A 15476-nucleotide genomic window follows, 5' to 3' on the forward strand; every position below is an offset into this window, starting at 1 on the left:
AGTAGGAGGAGTGTGTTGTACAAGATCACGTAAGATGTACGTATACAGGTAAAACAATTGCAAGATATTGTGATGGAATACAACGTACTAGTATATAGATCAGTGTATGTAAAGTGATCTGTAATTGTAAAGACATTCAAAAGCAACATTTCTGTCAACTAACCTTTATCCAAGTACGTATGAAAAAGTTGGTGAGTTTAATGGAGAGAGCCATGTTTTTGCCACCATTTCTTTCCACAAACTTATATTAGTAAATCAACACTGAGTGTTTACGTGTTCGCGAAAATAAATCTGCACGAATGTTGGGCTAATAAAAGGTTTGCAGTGTTTGTTTTATACAGGTGAGTGGTTGCAGTTCAATACATCCTACATATCATTACTCAGATAACCATACTGTCTGACTTCATTCGATTGTTGTTTTACAAGCTATAGAATTTCTATTTGAATTCATTACATTCTGTCAATTTCATAATAGAATGATTCGATGGTCATTTTCCTTCAAAAGGTAATATATATAATTATTAATAAGTATTAATTACGTAGGATACCGGTAAAACGTCACGTTACCAAATATACATGTACATGTCATTGATATCCAAGCATTCATGTCGGAAAACTAAATATACAGTGTGTCAGGAAGAACAAGACATAGTCACTGGCCGGTCAAATGTGTTCAAACCAGCAAGAAACCAAAAGAAATCGGATTGCTTCCCTAAGCAATAGTGTCTAGCCATCTGATGGCCCTCTAAGAATAAACTCCGGAGGCCCTGTATTCAATCATTGGTTTGTCAGTGGACAATGAACAATGGCTGCAATGGTCAGGGTATGTCTCTCCGTTCTCCTGGTATCAATGTTGACTTTAGTCGTACAGTGTTTTACGATTTTAAAACCTGGTAAGTTTCTTTTTTCTATTTCTGCATGTTTTTTTTTTTTTATTGTGAAATTTTTTTGGATAATAGACAGCTATATAGACCTTGCAAATTTCAACAATTTACACTACTGTTATCTTTTAAGTAGAAAAGGTATAGCCTTAATCTTTGTAAATGCTACTACTTCTAGTTTTTCTTGAAACATGCATCTATTTGATGACTTTATCTTTAATCCCAAATGTTGCTACTTTGTTTTGTCTATGTCTGTCATTGAATTTTATTCATTTCAGATAAAAATGGTGGTGGTAGCCATGGTTATGAATTTAGGAAGCCTGTTAATAGAATGGCATTGGATGACGTCATCACGGCGGACAAAACAGACATCGGTTATGTAGACATTGACTGGGACATCATACAACAAGAAAAAGATAAACTCGTAAACTCGACAGACATGCTTAAATTCTTACACTATCTCAGACTGCATTACCACTTAAATTATCAATACTGTAAAGTCACATGTTGATATGCAGATTACTAATTAACTTTTCTCAGCAGATAAATTTTGCTTCTGATATAAAAGATGACGTCATCACCGACATGGAAGTAGAAGGAACAGAGGATATCTTCCAGGCAGCGGAAGATACGCCGGCCACGTCGTTAAATCTCCACGTGATGGCGGTTGTCGACTCTCAGTTGTTTCGTAAATTCCTCAGTAGGAACCAGGATGATGTCAGACAGACTCACAACGCCATTGTACTTTACTTCAGCATGATATTCGCCATGGTAAGTTCATGATTAAAATCACAATATAGAACATAAATATCAGGTTGTCTATTTATTATCTCAGTACTGACATTTACTAAAGATACAACCATATTTCTTTTATTGCACTGTTGTTCACATGGATTGTACTATTTCTATCTTTATACCATGAGTAATATACATTCTACTTGGTTGTTACAGTTATAAGTTTACTAGATTAAAGATACAAGAGGTCTCTAATGTTTACACTAAGTTTACTACACATATTTTTTACGCTCACAAAATCTACGAGATTTGATAATTTACACAATATTTGATAAAGTATTCATAAAAGTAAGAATACATCATGCAATAAAACTTTAAAAACTGGAGGTTAGGTGGAGTTGATAAGACACAAAGTGATGGTCGTTCTACGTTACTCAGTGTTTCTCGTCATAAGTGCCCTGTCCTTTGTAGTTGCCGACATATCCGGATTGATCTACCTTGTCCACTCGGCCCTCCACACCTTTACCCTTCCCCGCCTCATCAAACCTCTCCTTGTGTGACCCCGTGTATTTGGAGGTGTCGGTCAGACGATCTATTGCCCCTGTCTTGGAAACTTCCTAAAATAGAACAGACTGCATCATATTGTTACGGTATTATATCTTTAATATTGCCGAACTTAGTGAAAATTTATACAGCAATTGGATGTCATTTATTGGGCCATGCAAAGAACCAAATATACCGTTTTCTTTATCCCCAGCTGAGATTCAATAATCTTTTCGGCCAGGAATTTTTCGTGTTTCTTAAAATCTTTGCTTTTCTCTTTAATGTCGTCATACTGAATGGCGGCTTCTGAGATAAACTTTCGGATTTGTTCCTTGTTTTCAAGGCTTATAGACCTAGATACACAGATTATCTATGTAAATGGATTCCAGAACATACCACTACAATTTTATTGACAATTGAAACAGTTATAAACAAAAATCCCATTTTCCTCATTATATAATAATTCAACTCACAGAAGTGCACTATTGACACACCGATATCATGCATTATACCGATAGCAATTTGTATTAATAATCAGATCAGATTACATAAATAATTAATCGTGTTCCCCACCTAATGTAATGGGATCTAAGTAGATGGATACTGATGCTTCAAAAAGCAGAAGTGCTTACTTTGTGGTTTTATCCATGACTTTTGGAAACACACTGGAGTCCACCCTCGTTTGTAGGGCTTTTGGCCAGCATTCCTTACAAACCTTGCCCACTGTTTTGCTATCCATCTTTGCTGCTGATTTGGTCTGTGTCAAGGCAAAGGCCTTTAGCTTTTCTGTCAAGGCATCGATATCGTAGTTTTCTTCGCCAGTCGCCATATTGCAGCCGATTTTTCTGAAAGACAGTAATTAACGCCAGCGATTAAAATGCACTTACACAATTAGTTCCTCTTTAGTATTGCATTGTCTTAATCTTAAACATTTATGCAGTGCATGACAAATGTGTAAAAAAAAACCTACATTGTCGTTTGATCAAAACGTACCTTTAAATTGTCAATCAAAAATTGGCAGACGACAGTGACTTATAGTGGTAGGTATAGACTGGTGGTGTGAATATGCTTCTCGTCTCTGGCGGTGGTCACCAATGTAAACAGGAACTCTATCACCAAAATATCGATCTCGTCATTGTTCGACGGAGACCCAGAAACGACGTCACTTTAAATGTAGTCCCCAGCGTCACTTATGATACAGAAGTTGTAGGTTATGACTTATAGTGGTAGGTATAGACTGGTGGTGTGAATATGCTTCTCGTCTCTGGCGGTGGTCACCAATGTAAACAGGAACTCTATCACCAAAATATCGATCTCGTCATTGTTCGACGGAGACCCAGAAACGACGTCACTTTAAATGTAGTCCCCAGCGTCACTTATGATACAGAAGTTGTAGGTTATGAGTAAACAATCCCAAACGTTAATGTGCCGAAATACAGCAGCGATTACAGCTGTAGATAACTAGGCAGGGCGTGAACTGAGTAAAGCGCCGCATCTAAGTATCAGCGGAAACCGGGCTCTTGGCTAATAATAATTCATATGGCGGGCGCAACGGGGAAGTAAAGAAATGTGCTCGGCAAGTCACGTGTGAAGATTGTTGTGAGCTCTATAAAGTTTTTATCGATTCCATGGCTCGTCCAGTCAAGAGCTCTCGGGAGGTTATTGTTTTTGCAAACAAGAAATGCTCCTCTGGTCTCAAATATTTAAGTAGTGCAACATGCATGATATTTCCTTCTGCCTTTTTGCTGTTTTTCATTCATCTGCATAGCATGCTGCAAAATACACAGGGAATAAAAGGGTTGTTCATTACAGTAATCATTGGAATGTGGAATCATTTTAGATCAGATTGAAATATACAGAAGCTGCAAAATTAATTGAAATATGATACGTACATCAAGCTATTTACATCGATAATTTGTTTCTAGGTGAACGAAAGATTCCAAACTATGAGGAGGCATGGACTCGATATTGCAATAAAGCTAGCTGCTATTGTCATAGAGGAGGTGAGGAACGTTTAGAGAAAAATTTCTAAGAGAAGCCATCACAGTGTTAAAAAGCATTGTGCTTGTTTTGGAGAGAGTTGTATTAGTTAAAGTCTAATGAAACCAGTCTAGAACTACATGAATTATTTATTTAACAGGTACAACTGTATGAATATATCAATATTTGTCAATACGGCTCATATTTTATTATAAATTTCAGAAATAAAAATTGCATCATTTTTATGCAACAAGAATTGAATTTAAAAAATCCATCAAGCCATATTACGGACATATACATTCCTGGCCATAATTAGCAATTGAGAAAAATTAATCTAAATATTTGTCAGAGGGACCCGGATTCCCCCTGGGTGCGGGGTCACGTTCGGCGGCCCGCCTACACCAGTGAGGCGATGGTTGACGTGGAGTCAGCACTTCGGGACTTTACAACATGGCTTCAGAGCAGTGGTCTCCCTGAATACGACCACGCCGTGGGGTTCACAGGGTAAGTCGGGTGACGTCATCAAGAAAAATTGTATATTTAGTAACACAACAACGTATTCCGTGTTAAAGTTTTATGTAATGCCAGTTGTCCTATAATGATTTTAGTATTTATTATTTAAAATATTGTATTTGGAGTTTTTTCATGTACAAATTACACAAATAATAATTTTTGTAAAGGACTATGTCAGTTTTATTTTGTAAGTAATAAGTAAATCCAGAACATTTGAATTTATATATATATGTACTACATTTCCGCCAATTTTTGGAAAGTTCCTACGTTTCCTCAAAAGCTATATGAGCATAGAATCTTTCATCTGAATAAATAGTCTTTTATAAATTGAAATTGGCCTATATACAGTAACATGCAGTTTACAACTGATTTTAAAAAAAATTTTGTCGATATTATCTACTATTATTTATCCTTGCTTTTCGGATTAATTCATGGCCTTGTGTAGATCACATTACATTACATTTAATTAAAAAAATGTTTATTTCTATGAGTCTTTGACTGTTTAATACGAACGGCTAAATTTCAGTTCTCTCATTCTCTTAAAAACACATCCAATCAAATAGGAAACTGATGAGTGATCGATTTATGGACAATAAATCAACCGACTATCAATCAGTCTATCAATCGTGATCATTTAATATCCACCAATATTAAATCCTGGCTGGTTTTATCACGCGTTTAAATATCTCCTCCACGCCTCACAAATAGGCTGTAATATATGTCGTATCCGCGCGTCTTTGGAGGGGCTGAATGGCCTTTTGTACATGTCTTCGCCGAGTTTTAAATTGTTGGTTCGTTTACCAGTAATTGTTGGTACTAAATCTTCCATTCGTAGCATCGAGCGATGGCAAGCCTCCCGCCAAATTCCCCATCTCTTTCGTCGAACTTTCTCGTTTTTGACGCTCACTTTGAGTTTAAAAAGTCTTTCACAGCCTTCCGAACTGTGGTATTTTCCATAAGTCTTTACTCTTATGATAAGCTGCTGGACATTCGCGACCCCTAATTCCACTTCTCTGGCGTGGACCCTCCCCGGCGTTGGGGTGGGGCAACTTCCTCCAGCATTCTCACAGTTAGAGAGCTTGGCGAGTCTTGGTAACTTTGGCTCAATCGACACGTGACTTTTGTATAGCTTGAAGCAAAACTCCTGTCCCGTTAGATGATTATCTTTCACTTCCTCAAAGACGTCGATTGCATGTAGGCGATTCATCGCATCTCTCGTCAGAACAGGTTTTGTCTGATTATGTGACAAAGATTATCTTTTTGTCATGATGGTCTGCAAACGAAAGGGTTTCTAAGATTAGCATCCGCGTTCGGAATATAAAACACACGACATAATAGCTGCGTATAACCAGGCAAACATGACAAGAATTCCGCATAGATCTACATTTAGCGTGATAATATCGATATTATCCTTCAAAACTAGGGTTTTGTACAATTTTATAACGCTGGGCAGTATGCTTTCATTGTGTAAAAAATCCCTATTTAATTTCTTTCACCAAATTGTCTAAAAAATCTTAATTCCTGGAATCTTTGAAATAACTCTTTTAAACTAATTAAAAATATATATATAATCAGGGACATATAAACTATGAGGTCCTAATTTTACCAACAAAAAGTATTTTTGAAAAATTTAACTTTATCTCCTCCCTGATATTACTAAAAAGTATATTTTTTCTTTAAACTCCATGGTAAAATTGCCAACTTTGATCATTAAACACGCTACCTTCTCTTTGAGATTACTTCTCGCTTCATACCATTAGTATTGTGTGCAGGTCTTATATAGATTCTGAAAGTAATTAAAAAGAGGAATGCTCTCTGATAATTAGAGTGTCATTTTGAAGACGCCCATTAAAAATCAATTACCGGAGCTAATGATTGACGTAAAATTAGTGGCAGGTGCGGGTTATATCAATTATAACCATATGTCATGAATTAATTGCAGGTACACGCTGGTGAAAAATTCGCGGAAAATTGACGGTAGGTTTTTCATAAGAAAAAAATAAACAGATGTACTTAAACCACGTATAAGATAAAAATATCATTTTGAAACTTCAAATTGGGATACAGACAATTTGAAATCGCACATCAGGCACGTAGCATCGTTTTTGAAAGTGGGGGGGGGGCAGACTCATCCAAAAAATATTGACAAGCAAAAAAAAAAAAAAATAAAATAAAATAAAAAAGGAAGTTAGGACTTTCCCAAAGTCGTCAAAATCCTAATCCGTGGAGGGGGGGGGGGGGGGGGGGGCTGGCGAAGTATATAACTACAATTTTTTTCTTTTCATATCAATTTTTTTACATCCTCCAAAAAAAGGTGGGGGGGGGCAACTCCTTGGTAATTCAATTTTTTTTATATGTAAATTTTAAAAAATCAGTTGCTGCGAGAAAAAGTGGGGGGGGGGGGGGGGGCTGATGCTACGTGCCTGCACATTTGTTCTAAGACTGAGAAACCAACTTTTGTTGCAGGTTTGGCGTACATGAGTAAAGTTTGTGACAGACAGGGTCGGTCATCGTCCATCGTTGGAGAAAACGGAGACTTCATGAGCGTGGGAGTGGTCGCTCATGAAATAGCTCACAGGTAACAGAACTTTGGTCGCTCATGAAATAGCTCACAAGTAAAAGAACTTTGTTCGCCCATGAAATAGCTCACAGGTAACAGCACTTTGGTCGCTCATGAAATAGCTCACAGGTACAGGACTTTGGTCGCTCATGAAATAGCTCACAGGTAACAGAACTTTGGTCGCTCATGAAATAGCTCACAGGTAACAGATTTTGGTCGCCCATGAAAAAGCTCACAGGTAACAGAACTTTGGTCGCCCATGAAATAGCTCACAGGTAATAGGACTTTGGTCGCTCATGAAATAGCTCACAGGTAACAGGACTTGAACACCAATTTTTAATACTAGTTTCTCACAAATACATCCTAATAATCACCCCTGTAAAATTTCAATGTATTTAATACATTTTTCATATACTTGGAATAGAGATAATTCTATACTGAATGCTTAAATGTTACATGAAAGTTGACCTAAGTTTTTTTTTAACATAAGGTTTTCTTTTCCGTTTAGTGTTCTAAAAATCGATTCGATATAATTATTGTTTAATCACCTATTTTCTTTAAGTCTCGGTGCATCTCATGACGGTAGCGGTGGCGGGAATTGTTCAGCAGACGATAACTACATAATGGCTCCTCGACATCAGATGGACCCAAAGAAAGTTAGAAATCTTCTCCAGTTTTCATCATGTACAAGCTCACAGATATTACAACATTTTAGGTTTGTCCAGCATTATATTTACACAGACTTTCAATTGAATATTGAAAGCCAAGATGCACCATTATGATAGGTAACAATAGACGTACAGTATATACTATAGCTAATTAACGATGTTTTAATTCATAATTTTTGGAGTTATCTTTCTTAGAATACACTTGAAAATCTCATGTAGATAAAGGGAGAGTGGTCTCATCATTCACAATATTTCAACTGTTGATTTAAAATGACTTGCGAATAGCTCATATTGTTTGAAATAACATTTAAAAGCATATTAACCATGTTGATATTATGCTTGCTTGAGATCCTCAACGCCAAACGTTATTGTACATGTATATGGGGGAACTAAGAATTATGCCCGGAATAATTAATGTCGAAGTCAGAATGATTTCTTTTTGGGGTAAATTATCCCTTCGTCATGCTTGTACCAATAATTTTCATCAATTATATTAAAGAAGATGGGTGGATAAGGCGTGTAAAATGCCCATGCACAGTAGGACAAGATACTGAAAAATTAAAATATCAAATCAATCTGTCAGATATTATTTTAGTATCATTTAAAACAATATATATTTAACATATCATTGATTTTTAACCTATAAATATGTTCATTACCGGAATTATATTGACTCAAAGAGGCGTTTACGAATCAAAACCCGCAGAAAGTGTCATTTTTTAGAACTTTAATGCATTTTCTTATATAGAGTGGGTATGTGCTCCATATTTTTCTCATAGCCTAAATAAGGTCTAAAGGAAAACAAACCGATTTCAATCAACAAAAACGTGGAGAGGTGACCCACTATACATTAAAAATATCATGTTGTATCCCAACAATTGATCATTTTGAAAAAATAATACAAGTCCGTAAATTCGAGGCGAAAGTGACACGTAGCATTTAAACAGCCTACTTTGTTGGTGTCTGAAATGGCTCAGTGGTTAGAGCACCCGACATAAGCTAACCTTATATATACAGAGTTTTTATGTTATGGGTTCGATTCCAAAGAAATTTAATGCAATATTTTTTGTCGTATCTTTTGTTAAATATACTAAAAACTGAATATAGTTAGAAATTGTGCGATTGCAAACTTGAACTAAAATATATTTGAATAGATTCAATTGGACAAAACTAAATTCAAAATTGTATTTTACGACTAAACTGAATAGGCATTTGCGCTATCTTATTCCCTCATCTTCTTTGTACATACAGTACATAAGTATTTTCTGTACACTGTAAATTCAGTTACGAGTTTATAGTTCATTGTCTATTGCGCTGTACAAACAATTATATAAGTATTAACATAACAAAGCTAATAGATATACTCTCTCATCGATTAGATCAGAAGCACCTCAGTGTTTGTATGATGACAACCATGATTTCCGATACTCATACGACCTTGACCTTCGACCCCCGGGAGAGGTCATCACACGTGACACTCAGTGCAAGCTTGTGTTTGGTGACAACTCCACGCTCTGTCACGTAAGTTTAAACGTGATCACACTGACGTTGGAGTTAACAGAACCAATCTATATTTGGAATTTTTTCTTCACAGTATATTACATCGTCCTCTGATACTGATGTGTTCTGTTCTAATGTCTGGTGCCATAATCCAACCAACCCCAGCATGTGTCAAACCAAAGCGAGGCTGGTCACGTTACCAGGAACGAACTGTGGAGAAAACAAGGTACGTCACAAACCACGTGGCATTGACTTGAAAATCATTGAAAATGTGAATTAAAGGCTGCGTATAAATTTCAAATGACGTAGCTTTGGCGACCGGAAGGAAACAGAGGAGCAGACCGGGTTACTACTATTTTAATAAGTCAGATTTTTTTTTCAAATTAAGAAAAAGTACGGGCATTGGCAAAGTAGTTGAGCAAGACAGGGTGATTCAAGTAGTGTGTGTTGTAATCTAATGCTGAAGGTCTTTTAAAGGTCCAACGTTCATGTTTTAAACATGGTTTATACGCTTATGGTAAAGTCTAAAGCAAGAGAAAGTATAGAAGTATAATTTTAAAAAAAAGTAATGGAACTAATTTTTCCTTCTTCAAGATTTTTAAGTATATAACCAAAAAAAAAAAAAAAAAACCACCCCAAAACTAATCCGGACAAAAAGTGATGCATACGTTGATTTTATTAACTAGATAGCCTGTTGTCATTCAAGACGATGTTGCTTTTTTATAGATTTGCAGAAAGGGGAATTGTGTTCCAAAAGAAATACAAATCGGTAAGTGTTTGTGTTTGTTTATCTGAATAATTCATTCTGGAACTCAATTCAATTCAGTTTCTTCATTCAAACCATTAAAATGGTACATGAAGTACAATATAACTTATATACATTTATAAATTCTTAGTCAGAGGTAATTTAAATTCGACCCATTGCTCGACTATGTATTAACAAAATGTGAATATAAATCACGAGGAACAGAGAGTGTAATTTGAACTCAAGATACACGTACTTAGAATTTTATTACACACACATGTATGTTAAACATGGAAAAAATGTTTCGCAACGTCAATTTGCATATAGATTAAATATGAATGCATGAACCAGTTATTGACCATCTTTCCTCATTAAAACATAGATTTCACAAAATGTATACAAAAAAGCACACCTTTGCTCATGATAAAAAAAAGAGTAGACGGACGCCATTATTAGAAATTGGCTATATAATTTTCCGGTTATTAGCCAAATACTTGGAATTGGATTGAAAAGGATTCAAGAACACAAAAAAACCCAAAAACAAAATTAATAACGGTGAAGTCATGATGGAGTACAGACTGGTTTGTGTTACAGAGTCGTGCAGTGGTGGGACGGAGGACGAGGTGTACTGTCGAACCCTACTGGACAGACAGGGAGAACAGGCGTGTCAGTTTGCCGCCGTCCGCAGGGTCTGCTGTAGAACGTGTGCCGGGAGGGGGCGGGACAATCAGCAGGCTGTCAGGAAATGAATCTACGGCAATATTTTGTTCTTATAGCGTAAAAATATAAATTACAGTTGTCAGAGACATTTGCTTAACCATCATGAGGTACTTTACACAGACTGTAAATCTAAATGCGTATTATAATAAATATATTGAAACCCAAGACTACGTTGTATTTGCAAATAAATATTTATGAATTGATTTCCCGAAAGTGATCTGACAATTTATTTTCCGCTGATTTGTGAATTGATTAGTTTTACAGGTTAAGCTCTATGCATTATGTCTATTTTTTTCCAAATTAAAACTACATCTATGCAAAACCAATGGACCACATTGTTCATCTGGGCAACCACTCATCTGGCCCTTCCACATCGCCGTAGAAACCTATTAATGCCAGGTGAAAACAAGTATTCCTTTTATAGGAATGATCGGTATAAGGTACCATTGGTCAGCTTCGTGTATATATATTGCAAATGTATTACTTACAATAAACATGATAAATAGGATATATCGCACTGTTTTGTTGATTTTCGCAATACAAGATATGAATAATCTATACTCTAGTAAAGTAAGTTTACTACCGATTTAGATCCTTACACAAAAACGTGGTTCGAATTATTAGGTAATTGTGTAAATGTTTAAATCTCAAGGTAAACACATTATAATAATGTTTTAGTAATCTACTTGTAATTAAAGATTTACATTAAGCTGTGATTTGTCACTGCATAAAAAACAAAGAAGTGCGAGGCGCACAGCGTGCGCAAATAGAAAAATTCGCCGGATGCTTCTAACGGACACAACTGCCGAAACCAATCACAGAAATGTTTTATTGAGCATTAAATCGAGGGAACGATTTAGTTCGGTTTTTGCAAAGAACGTGTGCATTGGGAAAAATTGCGAAAAATGCAGGAGGAAAGTTTATAAATTAGACAAAAATGGGGGGTGGGTGGGTCAGATCGAGTTTTCCGTCCCCTTGCCGGTGTAACGAAGAATATTGACCCGGGTTGAAAATTGACCCGGGGTCATTTTTCAACGTTGAATATTGACCTGGGGGGTCATTTTTCAACGTTGAAAATTGAGACCAAAATCATGAAATTTATACCCGGGGTCATTTTTCATCGGTATGAAAAAGATTTTTCTAAACTCTGATGACCTCGACACGTTGAAAATTTATCCTGTTGAGAATTGACCCGAACCTCAGAGTTTTGGTCTGAACTGGAACTTACTCTACACGGTTTAAATGTACAATCATGCACATATTTGAAAGTTTCAGTTTAAAAATGTTCATACTGTCCGATACATTTCTAAATTGAATATTATAACGTGCACGTGTAACTATGAATACAAATATTTTTAAAGACATTTATTTTTAAATATACATGTAAAGATATCACACAAAACATATCTAAGGGATATAATGTAATTTCAAAAGATAATCATTTAAGTCTCATTTTTACCCCCCCCCCCCCCCCCCCCCCCCCCCGTAGAAACATGTATATATCACATGTAAATCTAAAGAATAGATATGTAAAAACTGATATTTTTTAATTTAAAAAACTCTAAAAATACATTTTGATTCGTTATTTTTTGCTTTTTTGCTGTTGAATTTTGAACCGGTTTCATGATCAAAATTCTGCGGCACACGTGTAGTCAGACGATAGAGATAAGTATTTTGATCATTTTATAAACAAGATCTTGTCAGAAATCGTTGGAGAAATTGGAGATCTTGTTTAAAACATAGCATGAACCGAGGACCCCCTTTAAATACATTTGATATACTTTTTTAACATGATTGAAACAGGGGTTTCAGTGAATATTTTTAATGCAATAGACAGAATTACACTCAAGATTACTAATTTTATTCATTTAAGTCCTTGAGAACAAATAACAAAGAACTCCACTACTAAAGTAAATTTCAACAAAGATGAATACCTTGGCTTCCATTTTACAGCAAGACATGAATAATCTGCCACTCAAATAAGCAATGAAGGTCAAATTCTGCACAGCCGAACACTGGAAGCTGAAAGACATAAATTAGTCATGGTTATATTAAGAACCTGACAACAAATATAAGCTGCTGAATGTTTAACAGCAAGAGATTTTACCAAAATTCAAGCAGTAAATTAAAAAATGAAGGACATAGAAACTTCAAAGAAATAGTAGTGTTATGCCTGCAAATAGGAAGTGCGTCTCAGCATCTGTGAGAAGAGAAGATCTCAAGAAGGAAAAAAAAGTGTTGTGTTTGTAGGAACGGTTTGTTTCATTTGCGGTACAAAAATATTGAAAGAACATCTTAAAAACAAAAAGTGAGAATTTTTAGATGAAATTAGATTGCTTTAGTTTGGCGTCTGCATATCGCATTCAAAATGAAGAAAAATGAAAGTAGTTACATTGATAATAGCACTTATAATTTTATACAATTTTTCCCTATTCGTCAGACAAACTGGCTTTATTCAATGGCAGACTATGATTTCTTGATTCAATCCTTTATAACGATAGAATATGGCACAAGGTACAAAACCCGTACAGATATGAATATATATAAAACAATGTACATTACAAGATAACAAAAGATAAGACATTCAGGACAACTACAGCAGAATTTTCAGTATGTTGACAATTTGTTTATTTATTCTTGCCCTTGCACAGCCTATTCACCTGGCAAAAAATGAGAAAAGGATTCTTTTAAATGACCCTGGGCTCATTGAACAGAGATTGACCCATCTAGAACACAAAATCCAAACGGTGGAAAGCGAAAACCAGCTGCTTAAGGATAGAATAAATCAGTATGAGACTGCAAAATCAGGTAGGATTTTATTGATACGTGTATGTTTAACATAATGTCGCAGTTTGATAAGTGGAACAAGTTGATTGAACACAATACAATTGATCATCAGTCAAATACAGACAAACTACTTACATTGTAATGAAAAAGGATGCCTTTACCAACAGTACTGTAAAATTTGTTAATCAATGTCGCCGATGTTTAGGCAGAATCCTACTTGTTTTAGAGTGTATGCATTGTTTATTTTTTTTTTACTTCTGTACTACTAAACTCCAATCATATAACGTCAGTTGTGCTAAATGCATACTAAATGCATCTTCAACCAAGATTGAGAAAATATTGGAAATGCAGCTTGCATATTACTTGAATATTCTTGGGATCCTTCTTTAGAAATTTTGTGAAAAAGCCTAAACTATTATTTTTAACATCCTCTACATATATGAAACCACATCATATAATTAATAGTCTATCTAAAGATCTTTCTATATATCTCAAACTTTATCCATCACCACCAATTAACTATTTGTTATATAAAAATTTATCCTAGTGATCTTTTAAGGAGATGTATGAAACCCAGTGATCACTTTTTATTCAACAGATAGGAAAGGCGCTATCTACACACGGTGGGGACGCAAAAACTGTCCTAGTAATGTGTCTGTGGAAATTTATTCAGGTATTTAGCAACAAAATTGATTGAACATGTTTGTCATTAATTTTAATAAAAATGCCAGTTAAAACAACCATGAATGCGCAATGTAGGATATGCTGCAGGAGGATGGTGGAACGATAAAGGAAGTCCGACCAATTATCTCTGTCTACCCCCAGATCCAATATCAAGTGGAAAGTCAGTTTCTAGTGGATGCAATCATCTGTTTGGTGTTGAATATGAAACCACCTTTTGGGGGACACATTCTCATAACGAAGACGCTCCCTGTGCCGTCTGCTCAGCCGCCTCGGAAACCACGCTCCTCATGATTCCTGGAAGAGACTCCTGCTATCCCGGATGGACAAAGCAATACAATGGCTACCTGGGAACTAATAGATTGGATTACGTAGGTGCGACGGAATATGTTTGTGTGGACAAATTTCCTGAGTACCTTAACGGCGGAGAACGGGCCACAGACGGCGCATTGTTTCATCCTGTCACCTACCAATGTGGAGCCTTGCAATGCCCTCCTTACACCGGTAACGAAGTCGTCAGCTGCGTTGTTTGTACAAAGTAGAGTTAAATATCTGTCAATTTTCACAATGGAAATATTTTTAAAAGATTTTACTTCAACTGTTCATTTAGCAAATAAATGGAAGTGTGCAAATCCCACGACTTTAAACACATCATGTTAATTTGTTGTTGATTGCAGGGGATGGAATTCATTGTATTGATTTAGGAACAATGAAATGATCATGCAGTTAATTAAAATGACCGAGAAGGCCTTCACCAAAGTTTGGAATTCAAAACCCCAATGTAAAAGGTTAAGTAAATATCTCTTTCTTAATTGTTTGGCATCAAAAAAGACAAACTTGGTTAATGTGATAAGAATGAGGATTTACAGTTTTGAAGTGATAGCATTCCATTATTAAAGAGCTAGACGCATCAAAAAGTGCCTTAAAGTTTATAAAAATTCAAGTTTGAAAGATACAAATTGTAATTACTTATAATGTATGGCACAATATTCTGCCTCTATGCATAGATTTTTTTTACCTCGGAATTCGTAGCCTTTATAAAGACAGGATCTGAAATTGGAGCAGTAATAATCATTCATGATCATTCATGATACATATGTATCATCGTTACAGTAACCTGATCCAAATCATATCAAATCATATTTTTGGAAGCGTAGAGTTTA

General features: G+C 35.6%; 3 protein-coding genes across 3 annotated transcripts; 2 read left to right on the top strand and 1 right to left on the bottom strand.

The window, feature by feature from the left end:
• Positions 1-388: 388 nt before the first annotated feature.
• Positions 389-11241, top strand: LOC105321449 (metalloprotease mig-17). The gene is made up of 12 exons (XM_066086787.1): positions 389-893; positions 1160-1305; positions 1425-1652; positions 4085-4162; positions 4489-4643; positions 6595-6629; positions 7119-7230; positions 7775-7927; positions 9260-9401; positions 9475-9606; positions 10107-10149; positions 10720-11241. The coding sequence occupies exons 1-12, from the start codon at positions 806-808 to the stop codon at positions 10872-10874; spliced, it is 1467 nt and encodes a 488-aa protein (XP_065942859.1). The 5' UTR covers positions 389-805; the 3' UTR covers positions 10875-11241.
• On the bottom strand, positions 1692-3372 carry LOC105321439 (tubulin polymerization-promoting protein family member 3). The gene is made up of 4 exons (XM_011419705.4): positions 3153-3372; positions 2792-3004; positions 2356-2512; positions 1692-2233 (listed from the first exon to the last, which is right to left on the bottom strand). The coding sequence occupies exons 2-4, from the start codon at positions 2986-2988 to the stop codon at positions 2051-2053; spliced, it is 537 nt and encodes a 178-aa protein (XP_011418007.2). The 5' UTR covers positions 2989-3004; positions 3153-3372; the 3' UTR covers positions 1692-2050.
• Positions 11242-13419: 2178 nt separating the features above from the next.
• On the top strand, positions 13420-14965 carry LOC136276049 (uncharacterized). The gene is made up of 3 exons (XM_066086788.1): positions 13420-13653; positions 14231-14305; positions 14392-14965. Exons 1-3 carry the CDS (start codon positions 13458-13460, stop codon positions 14853-14855), a joined length of 735 nt encoding a protein of 244 aa, XP_065942860.1. The 5' UTR covers positions 13420-13457; the 3' UTR covers positions 14856-14965.
• Positions 14966-15476: the final 511 nt, after the last annotated feature.

The sequence above is a fragment of the Magallana gigas genome, chromosome 6, assembly GCF_963853765.1.
Source record: "Magallana gigas chromosome 6, xbMagGiga1.1, whole genome shotgun sequence".
NCBI classification, from domain to species: domain Eukaryota; kingdom Metazoa; phylum Mollusca; class Bivalvia; order Ostreida; family Ostreidae; genus Magallana; species Magallana gigas.